Genomic DNA, 17780 nt, shown 5'->3' with positions numbered 1-17780 from the left:
CACGTTGAAACATGAAAGAGACAAACACAAAGTCATATGAACACAATTATCAAACACCACTGCATGCTGTACCTTTAAGAAGTCCTTGAATATGAACTAAAGAGCTCAAACCACGAAAAGCAGCCACGACAAAACATATAACCAAATAATTTATAAATGTGTATCATGTTGTTTTCTCCATTTTAACAGTCATGTAGCCCGTGTTTCTCGTCATGCGGTGATGAGCAGCTCCATCAAAGCTCCCACTGAGTGCATCCTGTAGAAAACACTGAGCGGCTGGCCCAGGTTCACCAGAACAAACCAGGCGGAGAAGCCAAAAAACTGTTTCCCGAGGCCGTTCTCAAACTGAGGGTGGACTCCGAATGCGGGGATGACCCACAGCTGCAGGAAGAGGAGACACGGATGTGTTTTATAAATGCAGAAACAATGAAGGAGTGTGTGTTTCTCTGCAAACATGACATTACCATGACGTTGGAGAGGATCAGGAAAGCACAGATCTCTTTTGTCGCTCGTTTGGTCCAGGGTTTTTTCCCATCATGCTCTTGACCAGCAGCTGGTGTGTTCCCCTCCAGGAGTGAAATATCCGTCTTCCTCTCTTCTTGTGTTGGTGCAGTGACCTTTTTCTTCGGCTGTGGGGCAAAACAAAACCCTTTCATGACTGCAAGTTTACAAAACACTGGTGAAAAGCAGTTGCTGGCGTTTACCTTGAAAATGCTGCTCCGCTGCTTCTCCTTCTTCTTGGCGAGGAGATTGGGGTGCCTGTGGAGGCCCTCGATGATGAAGATGTTCTGAAGGATGAGCTCCAGCAGGCTGAGGAGGGAGTAGGACAGGTCGAGGCTCCCCAGGGGCCCCTCGGTCCCCACGGCGAGGGCCGCCACCAGGGAAAAGTAGGACAGGGCGAGCTGGCCCAGAGCTGCGGCGACCAGGAGGAGCACATCCAGGCTACGAGTCGGGTTGTGTCCTCCTTCTTTCGCCCTCCTCTCCAGCCTGTGGACCAGCATCCCCGCCAGGCAGCAGAGAGACATGACAGGCATGACGGCTAAGTGGTAGCCGTAGAATATGAGGAAGGCGGTGAGGCGAAGCTGCTTCTGACCCACCCACACCTGGTAGAGGATGAAGACGGTCACTCCTGCGACGAGGACGAGGGCGCCAAACACGAGGCCGAATAGGATCCCACCTTCATAGACGATATGAAGGGTCAGCTTCTGAGTGATGTGGTGGTGATCTGGACTCATCCTGCGGCCCACGTTCTTCCACATCACGTAGATCATGCAGCCGGCCATCAGGTAGTACTCCATGTTGAAGGGGTAAAGGACTTCGATGGCTTTCCTGAAGGTGAGGCAGGCTGCACTCGCACTGCACTGACAGAAGGTTGAATTGGCAACTCCTGGATGGAGGCATGGAGAAACAGACTTACTAAACTTTTTGCTTTTAAGTAATAACTGATGTCACAGTGTGATGGCTGCAGTAAAATGACACCATATAGATTGGTTCCCTATAAACATCACTTTCGCTCTACTATTAAGTCTGCCGGACGGATTTTTGCTTGAAAAACGAAGGTCGAATTACAGCTCAAAGGAAACACATTAGCTTAAACAGGAAGAGGCATTGTTTTCACTAATAAACACCTGGAGTCACATCAGACTTTCTGGAGGCATAAACACCCAGAGTCACATCGGACCTTCTGGAGGCATAAACACCTGGAAGTCACGTCGGACCTTCTGGAGGAATAAACAAACGGAGTCACATCAGACTTTCTGGAAGCATAAACACCCAGAGTCACATCGGACCTTCTGGAAGAATAAACAAACAGAGTCACATCAGACCCTCTGGAGGAATAAACAAACAGAGTCACATCAGACCCTCTGCAGGAATAAACAAACAGAGTCACATCAGACCCTCTGGAGGAATAAACAGAGTCACATCAGACTTTCTGGAGGAATAAACACCTGAAAGTCACGTCGGACCTTCTGGAAGAATAAACAAACAGAGTCACATCAGACCCTCTGGAGGAATAAACAAACAGAGTCATATCAGACTTTCTGGAGGAATAAACACCCAGAAGTCACGTCGGACCTTCTGGAGGAATAAACAAACGGAGTCACATCAGACCCTCTGGAGGAATAAACAAACAGAGTCACATCAGACCCTCTGGAGGAATAAACAAACAGAGTCACATCAGACCTTCTGGAGGAATAAACAAACAGAGTCACATCAGACCCTCTGGAGGAATAAACAAACAGAGTCACATCAGACCCTCTGGAGGAATAAACAAACAGAGTCACATCAGACCTTCTGGAGGAATAAACAAACGGAGTCACATCAGACCCTCTGGAGGAATAAACAAACAGAGTCACGTCGGACCTTCTGGAGGAATAAACACCCAGAAGTCGCATCAGATTCTGCTCTGATCTGGGGCTCTTCATTCCTGTTTATCAACCTGAAACTGTAAAGTAAACTAATCTGGCTGTTTGGGATGAATACATTTTCATTGAAAATCGCATCGTTAACTTGAGTAAACTTGGATTTCTCTGGTCTGAACAATGTTGGAAACATTTGGGATAACTCAACTCAACAAAATGAATAAAAAAGGTCTCATCATTTCCAGACATTTCAATGCAGGAATGTTACATAATATCTTTAACTACCTGTTAAATCAGAGACGTCTGCTTCAGATGATTTTGTGTTGCTAAAATCGAGCCTGTCATCTTTTTCTAACTCCATCTCTGCGTGGATGGTGTCCTCGGTCACTGCGTTCAGCCACAGCAGCAGGTCAGCGGAGAGGATCAACATCAGGCCGGACCTGCATCGAACACAACATGCAAATATAAACAGATTCAAGTATGAAGGTAAAGACATAAAAACAAAGACAGTAGAATATATAGTATAGAGAGATGCACCTGGTCATTATCTTGTGTCTGTGGATGCAGTCTTTGGAGTGAGCCCACAGTAAATATGTCTGCAAGGGAAAAAAAAGGCTCATATTCAAAAGGGAATAATAACAGAGCCTTAAGGACGGATATGTAAGAAATTAAAGATTAATATATTATGATGATTCTTTTAATAATGCAATCTGGTGCTCAAGTGCTTCATTGGAATGAAGTGTGAAGAAGACATGCAAATAATGAGCCAGAGGTCTTTTGTTTGTTTGTTTTTTGCATTTTTGGTTTGCATCCAGTCGAGAACAGAAGTGCTGATTTCATACCTCATAAATCCCTCAATACTTTATTATAACACGCCTGCCAGCCCGCACAGTTTGAATAAATTAAAATGTATTCAGGTTCAGGTTACTTTATTTGGACCCAAAGGTAACATAATGAAACATGATATAAGTACTCATAATTCCACTAATCAGGACTTTAGAGAGTTGAAATAAACAGCCACTAGAATCAATTATGTAAAATTCTGCTGCAAATAACTGCTTCTGAAGCATGTGCAAAAATGTTGCTCGTCTGACTGCTAGCTGCTGGAACAAAGCTATTTTGTACGATAAACCTCTGTCCACAGAGAAGAAGCTAAAACTTACCATGTCTTCTAGAAATTTGAGGCAGTAAATTAAACAAGTTGTTAGATTTAGACTAGATGATGATGATAACCGTAAGCTGCAATGAAAAGTGGGTCTTTGAGTTAAGATACTATCCTGAGATAAATTTAAGGGCTGATTGTATAAATTCTGAGTTTAGATAAACTGTATTGACCAACTTAAAAAATGGCAACAGTTACCTTTTTCTGCACATTCTGCTCTAATTTTATTCAAATCTTTGCACTTTTTTAATCTTTTTTTTTCTTGTGAAGCAAAAAAAAATATATATAAGATATAAATATCTTTACCTGCAGAGCGAGGAAAGGAGCCTCGATGAATGGAGAGAGCACTTTAGCAGCCGGCTTGCACTCCCTCATATTGATCAGATAACCGATCCTGCAGATGTACAGCAGCAGACTGAAGGCAGCGAAAAGCATCAGGACCACTGCAGAGAGGAGAAAGACTTTATTACAAGATCCAGAACAAACTTATATTCTGTTGTAACGATGAAACTCTGGAGCTCACCGGTGACAGTGATTCCCCCGGCGTGGTGGTCTTTGTGTGGACAGATGTCGGGCTGTCTCCTGGCCCACAGCAGGTACCACAGGAGCCACACCAGACTGACCCCCAGCAGCAGCAGCATGAACACCTGGGGCTCGTGGTGCTTCAGGCCCTCGGGGTTAAAAGCTTCTCCGGCCACCAGAGCGGCTCCCAGCAGCACCACGTTCAGACCCAGCAGACCTGAGATCAGCCGCCTGCCGCTGGGGGCCCAGACCAGCAGAGGGTCAAACTCCGGCTCCTGCTGGTCCGAGCTCTGGACTGGTTCATTGCTGGGAGAGTCCAGCTCTGTGACTCCAGGATCTGAATTCATATTTGCAGTCCTTCTTCTTCTTCTAAAATCACTCTTTATCTTATTTCCCCCTCCGTCTTCTTTTAATCTCTTCCATCCAGTTTTCAGTTCTCAACATGTGAAGGCATGAAAGGAGCTGGTATTCCTCTTGAGCCGCCTTCCAACACTGGTGTAGGTGTGGTCACGATCCAGAGCATTAATAACAACACACCTTTCATAGGAAAAGCGACAGGGATCATGTTTACTTTTCATGCTCACCTGTCTTTCCCTGTCAAGCCACTTGAACCTTCACCTGAACGAACAAAGTTTCCTTCACGGCCTCAGACGACCCGAGCAGAGACTCTGTCACACTTCAGTTTTTTTCTAAAAGTCAGTGAGGTTATTTTACTTTGGAAGGGTTTATCAGCCGGGCTCTGCGTCACTGTTTGCGTACAGTCGACACCAGGAACTGATTATGAATTTCACCTCACTCTTATCACTGCAGAGCCTCGAGTAGCAGCTAATGGCTCAGTCAAAGCTGATAACCTGCCACAGCTCAGTTTCACTCTGATGTGAATGAATGTACGGGAGGTTTTTGCATGATTCAAACACTTCACATCACAGCTTTAACTTTTGTGAAACTTGTTGATTTGTTTTAGAAATCTGAGGGTTTTCCATTCATTCTGTTTACCCTGTTTTAAATGAACTCTTGACATCATTAAAATTGAGGGCATACCCTCAATGATTCCTGGAGATTTAAAGGTTGAATGAAGAAGTCAAGTTTATCATGTAATGCAACTTTGAAGTATGCAAAAAGATTTTATTAATACAAAGCGTTTGTGATCTGTAGATTAGGAGTTGAAACTTGCAGACACACCCTTAAATGTGAGCTGTGGAGTGAGTTTAGTAGTTAAAGGGTCATTACAATGTTTTTGCATGTTTTAGCCCATTTGCTGTACTTTACCAGGTGAGCTATTTGTCAGATTTAGCCTACTCGATAAAGGTTGGATGATCAAAACATGGTAAAACAATTTTAGACTATAGAGGTTAAAACCAGTGCTTCAAATCCTTCCTGTAGGTTTTGCTGCATGGAGTCATAAAGACTTTAATTTAGGACCACAAGATATTCTTTAGACTTCTTGTGACTGAAGTTGAAAAGATGTCTAAAATTACAGTGTAAAAACTTTAATGTTGAACTGTGTAAGGTTGTAAAGAGGTCAAAAATAGACGTAAAGAAAAAAAACTTTCACTCTGGCTTTCCACTGGACGTCTCTTCAATGCGGCAAAGATGTTGAAAAGACGTTTTTGGATATATTTTTGCTCAGTGGGCTAAAATGCCAACATTTTATTCAGGCAACTGGGCTGTCCATGACCGAACAGTGAGTGGAGGCATAAATGTGTAGTTTGTAATCTGGTTTTATAGCTGCTGAAGATGAGAGACTAAACAACTCCCATCTGTCTGCTTCAGACAGCAGCTGATCAAATAAAGCCATAGATTAGATAAAGGCAGACACATTATTAAGACCATCAGGTTTGTGATGCACTACTGACAAAATACATCAGGAGAAGCCTGAGATTTATTAGATGAACTGGAATTAATTAAACCATCACAAATCTTCGTGAAAAGACGAGACAATGAGCAGTCAAAAGTCAGATACCACAGGAGTAAAACTGCAGCCAGCAGAGCTCCGCTGTGTAAATCACGTATTTGTTTAGTGGCTGATACCTTTTTGTGAGTTCATGCATGGCTGCAGCCCATCAGACTGATGTGAAGTGAAGTCAGGTGAAGATAAATCAATCACTGCTTCATAACATCATCAAACATGCTGCTTACACACATCGATTATCTGGTTCGAGGAACATATCAGCACTGTAATGGCCTGTTAGATTAAATAAAGTGTTTTTACACCTGATGGCTCCTGAGAAATGTGTCTGTACTTTTATGTTTTTAGAAGTAAGCACAATACAATAATCAAAGAATCAAATGAAGTTTCAGTTTTGCCCTATTTTCCACCCTTGTGCCCTTTTTTATCAATCATTAAATAACTAATACTTAATTGAATGTTTGGGGATAAAAATAAAGAGATTTCATGAATGAAAAATTCACATCGACATACACGATCTGTCTTCTGGCCTATTGATAAGAAATTGATCGACTCACCTGTGGCTGCTGGTCAATCATCTGAAGAATCAGCTCACACCCGGAACAGAGTCTGTGACGTCAGCCTGATCTAATCTTCTCTATAGGCCTTTTTTTCCCACTCTGGCACAGTCCACATTACTTAACTCTACTGTCTTCTATTATATTCCACTGTCTACATGCTGCTGTCTTCTGCCTGTATCATCCCTCACAGCACTGGACTCTGTTTACAATATTGTCTTTCATTATATTGTGTTTTATTACAGATGATCTCAGTCCAATAGTCCACATGTGCTCAGATACTACACTGCCCTCTGTTCTGTTCTGTTCTCATCTGTTCTTCTTCTTTTTTTCATTTTCTGACACATTTTGTTTGACTCACTTTGTTTTCATGTAAACATTTTTATATGCACACATGAAGGCAAAGAAAAAATGTATAATATCCCAAATAATGTTAAAATGAATGAGTTAATAAATCATGAATAGATAAATGAAATGGGAGATGTTCTAAGGGTTTTAATTTTTTGATCAACTCTGAGGAGAGAGCACACAGTATTCTCCTTATATCGGATGATTGTCCAGAAAAAAATGGGATTTGATTTTCCTCCTTTTAGATCTGTGAATGAGAGTTAATATCAAAGTTTTATCAGTTAATACCAAATCAGTTATCTTGAGAGAGGAGGAAGTACAATGATTCTGGTTGAAAGCCAGTCTTGCGAATCAAACAACAGGATAGTGAATAATTTGTAGTTGTAGCAGAATCACAAAAACTGTTTGCACACAAAGATTCTTATTGAACTGCTTTTGTCAAGTCCAGTTCCATTCTATTCTATTCTATTCTATTCTATTCTATTCTATTCTATTCTATTCTATTCTAACATATTGGAACTGGAATGTGAACAAAAACATAGGACAACAGCTGGAGTACTGAACTTTTGTCTCCCTCTTGTGGCATTTAATGAAAAATTTAGCTGCAGCTGTGCTTTGAAATATTCTAGATAAATAAAACCAAATAAACCAATAAAAATAAAACCAATAAAACCACCACAAACAAAACAATGAATAAAATGTAGGAAATAACACTTGTTGGTGTCATACTGAAAATGTTAAGCACAGTCTTGCTGGTTATTCTGCCATCATGTTGGTGACATTCTGATGTAAACAAACATGCTTTTTAAATACAACAGGCGCAGGGAGGTCCTATATAGACATAAATACTGTACATATATACATATAAGTCAATGTCAATGTACATTAAGAGTTGATATACATGATGAGATTTTTTTATTTACTTTTTTTGCATACACGTGAGATTAGTGCTACTGTTCTATTCTATTCAGTTCTATTCTATTCTATTCTGTTCTGTTCTATTTTTTTCTATTCTGTTCTATTCGGTTCTATTCTGTTCTATTCTATTCTGTTCTATTCGGTTCTATTCTATTCTCTTCTATTCTATTCTATTCTGTTCTATTTTTTTCTATTCTGTTCTATTCTGTTCTATTCTATTCTATTCTATTCGGTTCTATTCGGTTCTATTCTATTCTATTCTATTCTGTTCTATTCTATTCTATTCTATTCTATTCTGTTCTATTCGGTTCTATTCTGTTCTATTCTATTCTATTCTATTCTATTCTATTCGGTTCTATTCTGTTCTATTCTATTCTATTCTATTCTATTCTATTCTATTCTGTTCTATTCGGTTCTATTCTGTTCTATTCTATTTGGTTCTGTTCCATTCTATTCGGTTCTGTTCCATTCTATTCGGTTCTGTTCTATTCTATCCACACTGGCTCTTAAAAAGGGGGCGGGTCTGCTGTTTGTAGCCCCGCCCCTACCTGACAACAGCACGCCTCGTGCTCGTCTCCTTAGTAACCAGCCTGTCAGTCTGGCCGGACCAGACACGCCGAGTCTTGGGCTGAACGTGGTCCAGAAAACGGGACAGAACCGTCCAGAACCTCCATGGAACCGACCTCAGAGTGAGCGCAGGGCGCCGCCATGAACGACCGGTACCACCGGGCGGCCCGGGACGGCTACCTGGACGTGCTGAAGGAGGCCACACGGAAGGAGCTGAACGCCCCAGACGAGGATGGGATGACACCGACCCTCTGGGCCGCGTACCACGGCAACCTGGAGGCGCTGCGGCTCATCGTGAGCAGAGGGTGAGTCCGAGGAGCAGGGACCAGCAGCTGGACACGGTCACTGACCCACTGGTCCACTGGTCCCGGAGCAGAGTTTAAGTTTGTTTTATCAACTCATTGAAGCTGTCAGAGCGGGTCCAGTAATGGACCTGTCTCCTCAGAGACTTCCTGTCAGCCAGGGAGATTTATTTATCCTCTCCTGAGGACAGAATTATGTTATTTTCTTTAAGGGAAAGTTCACTGGACATACTGTCAGTGTACTATTATTATTATTCTTATTATTCTTATTATTATTATTATTATTCTTATTATTATTATTAATATTATTATTATTATTATTTCACTCACAAATCTGTGGAAGCTTGGTGGAAAAAAATATATTACCCTAGTAAATCATAATTATGAGATAAAAAGTAGAAATGTACCCCATAAAGTCGAGGGTTTTTAATCTCATAATTTCAGGTTTTTATCTCATAATTTTGTCCTTTTATCTCACAATTATATCTTTTTCACATAATTTAGACATTTTATCACTTCATTTTGTTTTTATATCCCACAACTGTTCTTTTAATCCCATAATAATGACTTTTTTCACATAATTTATACTTTTTTATATCACAGTTTGGGCTTTCTATCCCATAATTGTCTTTTTATTCCATAATTTAGACCTTCTATCCCATAATTATAATTTACTATGTACTATGGAGTAATTCTCTATTGAATTAATTGCCAACTATTTTGATAAGTTTATTCTCTGATTGCAGCTTCTTAAATGTGAATATTTTCTGGCTTCATTCCTCCTGTATGACGGTAAACTGAATATCTTTGGGTTGTGGGCAAAACAAGACATTTGAGGACGTCATATTGGGCTCGAGGAAAACACTGATCGACATTTTCCCCATTTTTCTGACATTTTATAGACCAAACAACTAATAAATTAATTAATTAGTTGCAGCCGTAGTTCAGTTCCCATGTTGCTGTCAGATAGTTAATATAAAAAATGTATTTACAGAGATGAAAACTCTTCATGTGCCAGCTCGTATCAGCCTGAATGTAAAAACATGGAGCCACACATGCTCCGGCCTCCGTCACTAATGTAATCAGTGCAGCTGCAGATGGAGCTTATACATTTTAACAGCCTGATTACAGAGAAAGGTCACAGCAGCCGGACATCAGACATGTGAAACATACACACACACTCACACTCTATAAGGAGCAGAGAGAGAGTGTGTGTGTGGTGATGACTTTATATTTAATGTGGCTCAGGCTAATCCGTTACATAGCAGGTGAGTGCAGGTGAAAGGTTTTAATCTGATCTGAGACGTTTTTTATACCGATCGATTACTGAAACGTCTGAACAGAAACCGACTGTGAGCTCACAGGCTTCAGATATGAGTGAAAACTGAGACAATTATAAGAGGGTTCAGGCGTAAGTCTATATTCTGCGAGATTAGCTGTGGCTGATGTATCAGAGAGTCTTTTGTCGAAGGTTTGGGAGCAGCAGCCTCTCACGCAGGATAATATTTACTGTCACAGTCCGTCATGCTGCTGCTGGCAGGTTTATAAGGCGAGCAGTAAAGAGGAGGCAGTTGAGTTTGATGCTGGAGCGACTGCAGACGCAGGAAAGGTCACAGTGATGGATAGGGCGTCTTCTTCATCAGAGCGACCCTGCAGGACTCAGTGCAGAGCGACTGTGAGGCGAACGACGACGACCAAAGCTGAGCTGCAGGTCAGAGCTCACAGCAGGAGGTAAACGACAGAAGTAGAGAAGCTTTTAGATCGATTTAACAGAAAATGTTGTCATTTTTCTTTAAACAACTTTTCTGATTTTTAATTATAAGTGCTGCAAATATTTTCCTGCTAAACCTTTTTATTTATTTAACAAAATAAGACAAACTTCTCGAGTAACCAAAGTAGTCATGATGAAGGAAACTTTGTCAAAAACTATGATATAAGTAGTCAAATATAAGTAAACCAGGGCTGCAGCTTGGGTTTATCTTCATTATTGGTTAATTTGTCTCTTATTTTCAGGAGTAATCGATAAAATGACAAAAAAATTGTGACAATCATGATCATCACAGTTTCCCAGAGCCCAAAGTGACGTCTTCAAATTGCTTCTTTTGTCCAACCAACAGTCCAAAACCCAAAGACTCTTCATTTGCTGTCATAAATGACAAAGAAAAGCAGCAAATCTTAACATTTAAGAAGCTGGAACCAGAACAATGTTTGACATATTTGCGTGAAAAGTTTCTAAAACAATTAATTCATCATCAAAGTATTTGGTGATTAATTTTCTTTCAATCGATTGAACAATTAATCGACTTTTCGTTTGCAGCTCTTAAGTAAATACATCAACTTTAGGTACTGCTGGACTGAATTTGGCACAATATCAGAGATCTTTATCATTATTACCTGATATTAATGCTCTGTCTTGAAGAGGGGGCATATGAAAAATGTGGTACTAAAGTCCTTGAAGTTTAAGTTTAACAAGTTTAACACTGAACTAAATCAGCTTACGTGCTTCATCAGGACTGTGTGTGTGTGTGTGTGTGTGTGTGTGTGTGTGTGTGTGTGTGTGTGTGTGTGTGTGTGTGTGCTTTCAGAGTGACCAAACAACCAGCTGACTCACTGTCGTCAAATCTTGCTGATTCCTGATTAGTGCATGAAAATACATCACCGTTTTGTTTTGTAGCTCAGAGAAATCAAGAAATATGAAAATCTCTGACGCGAAATTAACAACAAAAAAAGTAACTTTGGCAGAAAAAGGGAAATGATTGCGAACAAAAGCTTTCAGGGCCTTTCAGGTCTCCATCATTTAACATGATATTGTGCTCATATTGTTGTGCTTAAATACATTTTCTCAACAAAACAGAGTCTGCAGCTCATAGTAGAGTAAAAGTAAAGTTATCATCTGGTAAAACTGAAAGTCAACCATATGAATAGTATTTTATTAAAGTTGTCCTCAGTAATTTTGTGATTTTTCTGATTTGAGATGATTTCCTGATGCTAGAGCAACAGATGATGTAATCAGATTACTGATTTTAATTAATTAATTTAAAACGGTTCAGCAGGCAGAATGTTTACCATGTTCGGTGTCTTAGTTTAGCATGTTAGCATGCAAAAATTTGCTAATAGCACTAAACACAAAGTGCAACTGAGGCTGATGGGAATGTTTAGGATTTTTCAAGTATTTGGTCAGAAACAAAAGTGAAGGACGAAAATTAATGTTTGACTTGTTGATGGTGCTAGAGTTGAAATCACCCGGCGCTTGTTGGGATATTTCAGTCTGGATCAAAGTGGATTAACCGACAGACCTACATCAGGATGATATTCCATCACCACTAGTTAGTTTCTGGGTCTGTGAGCACATAACAAAGCTTCACATGCAGCCTGCTGTGTGCTCTGTTACGGCTCAACAAGCACATTTGGGGCCCCTTCAGAGGTTAACCCGGCCGTGGGAACTTGAGTGTTTATACTCAGGCTCCGGGCACATTCCACCTGGTACCAAAGAAACGATGTTGTCCTTCCTGTATAAGGAAGATACAGGAGGTAAACATGTGTTTGTTTGAGTTTTGTGTGTCGTCCCTGAGTCAGAGCTCCTGGCAGAGCTGCAGATGGTCGAGTTACTATCAGAGATGGTTCAGTGTGACTCGTCCTCTGTGTTACTACGCTGATGCATTTCATTTTAGAATATGATCTGCTCCACTGCCCTCTCAGCTGACAGACATAAAAGTAAAATATGACTCTCTGAACGTAAAAATAAACCTCATACTATCTGCTCTGACATCACCTGAGATACTCTGCCAGCCTGCAGTGCGGATCTGAAATCAGGGTTGATGATGATGAGGCTGGCGACCCTGCGGTGTGTGGTGACCGTGTCTCTGGGTGTCTGCAGAGAAAAAGAGTTGGTGTGTGGGATAAATAATGCAGAGTCACCTCTGTCATGTTTAACCTGCAGCGCTTCAATTATTCATCAGGGCTGAGCCATGAGGGCGGAGAGAGGACGGGAAGGGGAGGGGCTTCAGGTCAATACAAACACTGAGCAGACATGTTTATATATGAAGTGAGGAAGAGTCGACACGCTGCATGTGTGTCAGTGAACTGTAATCAATATGTCACCAAGAGACAACGTCCAGACTGTGTTGTTGCTGCTTGAACTGTTGTTGCACAGCATTATGGGTAGTTCTTTAATGATGTCACAGTAATAAAGGGATGTAACTGTGTAAATACTGTATTTTTATACCACTACATTTATTTGATAACTGTAGTTACTAGTTACTTTGCAGATTCAGAGCCAAAAGAAGCATATTTTTAAATTGATTGAGAATTGGTTAAAGGTCAAAGAATTGTGAAAAATGTCCACAGTTGTGTCTTTAGATGCCTTGTTTTGTCTGACCAACACATTTGAATAGCTGCTGTGTCGAGGTTTTACTATAATGGATAAAAATAATCTGATGTAACTGTTACATTACCAAACTTAAATAAGTTTAACATGCTACAAGCGTCTCTGTACAGGAGATGTAGTGACATAATTGCAGGTCATGTGAGTCATCTTACTTCCCATCTTCAGTCTGTAGTGTAAGAGGATCGGCAAAGTGAGCTTGAGTTTCTCAGTGAACCTGTGTTAAGTCTGCACTGTACCAGATCTCTGTGTAGGTAACGAAACTACTTGGTGAGGTTTAAAGAAACTCACCGTTTACTTTTGGTTTCACATGAACAAGAACAACGGTCTGTGAGATTACAGTCCTGTGTTCGTGAGGTGAAACAGATGAACCAAAAGCTGCCTTAAACTTTGAAAAATGATCATTAGTGATGTTTTATATCACGCAAAATGTTTCTTTAAGATCAACAGCAGAAATCATTTAAGTAAAAATACTGCTGTGATTCAACATGGCTTCTCGTCTCTTCTTTCTTCCAGAGGTGACCCGGACAAGTGTGACATCTGGGGCAACACGCCGCTCCACCTGGCAGCTGCCAACGGCCACCACAACTGCCTGTCCTTCCTGGTGGCTTTCGGTGCCAACGTGTGGTGTCTGGACAACGACTACCACACACCGCTGGACATGGCCGCCACCAAGGGCCACATGGACTGCGTTCGCTACCTGGACTCCATCGCCGCCAAGCAGATCACCCTCAACCCGAAGCTGGTCAGCAAACTGAAGGACCGGGCGTTCCGCGCCGCAGAGCGCCGGATCAAAGATTGCGAGAAGCTCCAGAAGAAGCACCATGAACGAATGGAGAGGAGGTTCATGAAGGAGTCGGCGGCTTTAGACAACTTAGATGCTATTAGCTTTTCTAGCTACACCAGCGGCAGCACACTGAGCCGCAAGTTCAACACCGTCACCTCCAACATGCCATACTCACAGGTGGTTACTCTTTGAATTTTACTCTGGGTTCAGAGTTAGCTGCAGTGATCTACATGGAGTTTTGCAGTCTTTTTAAATCCTTACTGTCTTTGCTTCCCTCTCAGGCCACGCTGCATTCCACAGCCAAGGGCAAGGCCAAGATCCAGAAGAAGTTGGAGAAGAAGAAGCAGGTCGATGGAACCTTTAAGATCTACGAGGACGGGAGGAAAAGTGTGCGCTCGCTGTCCGGCCTGCAGCTCGGCAACGACGTCATGTTCCTCAAACAGGGCACGTACGCCAACCCCAGGGAGCGGTCGCGCCTCAACATCCGCGACATGTTCCACCGTGACAATGACGACGACGCCGACACCGTCTCCCGTGCCATGAGCGACCCGGGCCTCCATGAGGCTGCGTACTCTGAGATCAGCGCCGACTCTGGACGTGATTCCCTGTTCACCCGACCTGGGCTTGGCACCATGGTGTTCAGGAGGAACTATTTGAGTGGAGGCATGTTTGGGATCGGGGCGAGGGATGAAGGGAGTGTAGCAGGGAGTGAACCCGTGGGTAGGGCGCCGAACGTTCGTCTACGAGGACGTCTGCCTCGACGCTCGCCCAGCTTCGATGAGGACAGTATTGGCAGCGCGTTGAGCCTGCAGGAAAGAAACCTCCAGGAGCTGCCCTGGGAGGAGACGGATGTTGGTCTGGATCAGGACTTGGAGCCAGAGAACAGTCCTCTGGAGACCTTCCTGGCCTCTCAGAGCCTCAGTGAGTTCATGCAGATCTTCAGGAGGGAGAAGATCGACTTGCAGGCTCTGCTGCTGTGTTCAGATCAGGACCTCACCAGCATCCATATTCCTCTGGGCCCCAGGAAGAAACTTCTGGACGCCTGCAAGAGACGTCTGGAAACGATAGATGAACCAGAGGCCATTGAAGACACAGAGCTTTGAAGGTCAGTGTGGAGTAATCAACATTTTGTTTTAATGGGAAGAAACACTGTCCTTTACTTCCAGATAAACATTTATAAGCAACTGTTTAGGGCCTTGACTTAGACCCCTGGGGAACCCTGGCGTAGATGAATTTGCAAGACGGAAATAAGATGTAAAGCCTGCGTTTAATTGTACTTTTTTTAATTAGAAGCTGGAAAGTCTGATTAGTCTCGAACTCATCGTTATCACTGATGCCACTTACACCCCATTTACACCTGGTTTTAAAAATTCATCTGTATCCAAATAAAAACGATCCATTCTTGCCTTTGCCTTTATACCAGGTGTAAATCATCCCCAGACTCCCTTTAAAAACCCTGGATTTTTGTGGGTTGTTGAGCTCGGGGAGACTTTAAAAACTTAGTAAAACAATATATGTGATAAATTTTTAATTATCTGTCCCGTCTTGTAAATTCGGCATATTTAAGACATTAAGTTATTCCTCTCTTCATAAAATAATCGCATTTTAATACAAGGTGTTAGATACACTCAGTTAGGAACCGTACTAAGTTAAAAAAGAGTAACTGACTGCAGCCCAGGTTCAGTTACCAGAGCAAACTTCCATGATGCCTCCACGGGACAGATTTAGCTTTCTTACAGGCTAAATGGTACCATCTAGTGGCACTGTGTGATACACCGGATCAGATTTCATAGCTGTGGAAGCCTGCAAGCCGTTTTTAGTTGCATGGCACTTATGCTGATAATCATCATACATTTTATCAGTCATACATCATGTTAATGTTTTATTGTTTTATTCACAGGATTAACGCAAAATGAAGATGCGTACACGATGCTGCCTCCATGTGCTGTTAGTACTTCCCGGTGCAGTCAGTGGAGACAACATGGAGTCCAGAAATCTGACTGAAACTTTGCCACATATACAAACTCTCATCCAATGTCTGTTACTGTAACCTCTGATATATTTGTATTAACTCATGTATCATAGAATGATTCATGTATTAGTGAATGTAACTTATCCTTTATAACGTCTTCACTGTACAGTTTTCTTACTTTAGACACGTTATTTCCCTCCATGGCACATAAACACTGGTGACCTACTATTAACGGGGTTATTTATGAATGAAGCAGCCCCAGACTGACGGCTGCTCTGCAAACACTGCTGCAATAGTAAAAACAATGGGGTGGTTCTGTGGGCTTGTGCGAGTGTGTGCTAGATAACACTGTTATCTCAGGTTGCTGCGGGCGTATTTGGTTTCACTGAAGGTCTGCTTGTGTGTGTGTGTGTGTACTTGAGAGGATGACTGTGCATGAATGTTGTTTAAAAATATCTGTTTTTTGTATCTGAAGATGTTCCTGCAACTATAATTATGTTTTATTAAAATAAAGGGAAAAATATTATGTTTTGTTCGTGTGTGTTGAAATATTTTTATTTTCCCAACAACCCTAAAAAAAGAGTAAACTTAAAAGTGTATTTTATCAAGTAAATTTAAGTACACACAAGTATATTTGTCAAGTCTACTTTATCTAGTAAGGGTTAGGGTTACACTAATATCAGTGTACTAGTAGTCTACTTACAAGTGTACTACTGTAATACTTTTTGGGACTGTTTTAGATTATAAAAGTAAACTTTGAGTACACAACTAGTTTACATCAAATGTTGTGTTGAAACTATACTGTGAACTAGTTTTATACTGGAAGTATACTTTTACGTAGTGATGGAATGGACTTAAGTACATCTACTTAAGTACTGTACTTAAGTGTAATTGTGAGGTACTTGTACTTACTTGAGTATTTCCATTTTCTGCTACTTTATACTTATTCTGTACAAGTGAATGATTAATCATAATCATGACTTTAGACTAAAGGGCAGTGATAGAAAGTAACTAAGTACATTTACTCAATTACTGTGTTTAAGTGCAAGCTCGAAGTACTTTTGAGGTAATTTATACTTCTACTCCACTACATTTCAGAGGCAAATATTGTACCTTTTTAACTCCATTACATGTATTTGATATTTGTAGTTACTAGCTACTTTGCAGATTACATGCTGCATCAGAGCCAAAGAACATTTGTACACGTTATTTGATCGGCAATCGATCAATCAATTAAAGAAATGATTCCATTTTTTATTATACTAAACAAAATATACTTAAAGTTTATAACTTTGTAAAAAAAGTAGATTTTTGAGTCTCGCTCAGAGTCTTATCATCCCAACTTGGCAAATATGGACGCTTTGGGATTGTGGACTCGACCTACAATGATAAGACTCTGACATGACACTCAAAAATCAACATTCTCACCAAGTGTACCGTTGATTTAGTTAACTAAATCTCTGATAAGTACATAAAAAATGAAGGCATACTCTTATTTTTCATTTTAAAGAAGCATAGTAACAGCACACCAGAAGTGTGGTCTTTTTCTGTAAGGTCAATGTTTGCTGACTGTGTGCTTTACCTCTCTGGCCTGCGTGCACGCAAACACAGACACTGACAGTCGATTAGTGTTTGCATAAATAAAAACCAGCAGCTGAAGGCTGTGGGAGGATGTAAGCAGATCTGTCAGACTCCCTGGTGTTCTTATGTTCCCGTCTCTGCAGAACCTGCTGTCCTACAGCCTTAAAAACACACACACTGTTTATGTTAAAGTGCACACTGCAGCCTGGCCTCCAGCCCAGAACACTGGCCTCTCTCCAGAATGAAAAGCAGCACTGACATTAGATCTGTGCACGCAGATATTTATACTCTCACCTGAGCTAACTCATAAACACACCCTGACTATTGGGGCTCATTCTTGCACAGCAGCATCTTGAACCTTTCCCCCAGTGAAGAAACAACTGACCAGCCACTGTTAATCCACCTCCT

The 17780-nt window shown here is 41.3% G+C and overlaps 2 protein-coding genes across 3 annotated transcripts; one reads left to right on the top strand and one right to left on the bottom strand.

Annotated features, from left to right (window-relative positions):
- Positions 1-210: 210 nt before the first annotated feature.
- LOC141015223 (proton channel OTOP3-like) lies at positions 211-4394 on the bottom strand. The gene is made up of 7 exons (XM_073489178.1): positions 4049-4394; positions 3832-3968; positions 2901-2959; positions 2649-2803; positions 705-1384; positions 465-629; positions 211-381 (listed from the first exon to the last, which is right to left on the bottom strand). Exons 1-7 carry the CDS (start codon positions 4392-4394, stop codon positions 211-213), a joined length of 1713 nt encoding a protein of 570 aa, XP_073345279.1.
- A 3993-nt stretch (positions 4395-8387) lies between these two features.
- Positions 8388-16195, top strand: ush1gb (Usher syndrome 1Gb (autosomal recessive)). Of its 2 annotated transcripts, none has more exons than XM_073489977.1 (4): positions 8388-8651; positions 13549-13996; positions 14101-14924; positions 15720-16195. In XM_073489977.1, the coding sequence occupies exons 1-3, from the start codon at positions 8488-8490 to the stop codon at positions 14920-14922; spliced, it is 1434 nt and encodes a 477-aa protein (XP_073346078.1). In that variant the 5' UTR covers positions 8388-8487; the 3' UTR covers positions 14923-14924; positions 15720-16195. The 2 variants fall into 2 exon arrangements, with proteins under 2 accessions (XP_073346078.1, XP_073346079.1); XM_073489978.1 differs by lacking the exon at positions 8388-8651 and adding an exon at positions 9876-9916.
- Positions 16196-17780: the final 1585 nt, after the last annotated feature.

Source organism: Pagrus major, chromosome 20 (assembly GCF_040436345.1).
Source record: "Pagrus major chromosome 20, Pma_NU_1.0".
Classification (NCBI taxonomy): domain Eukaryota; kingdom Metazoa; phylum Chordata; class Actinopteri; order Spariformes; family Sparidae; genus Pagrus; species Pagrus major.
Note: the sequence above shows the minus strand (reverse complement) of the source record. Positions and strands in the feature narration are given on the sequence as shown.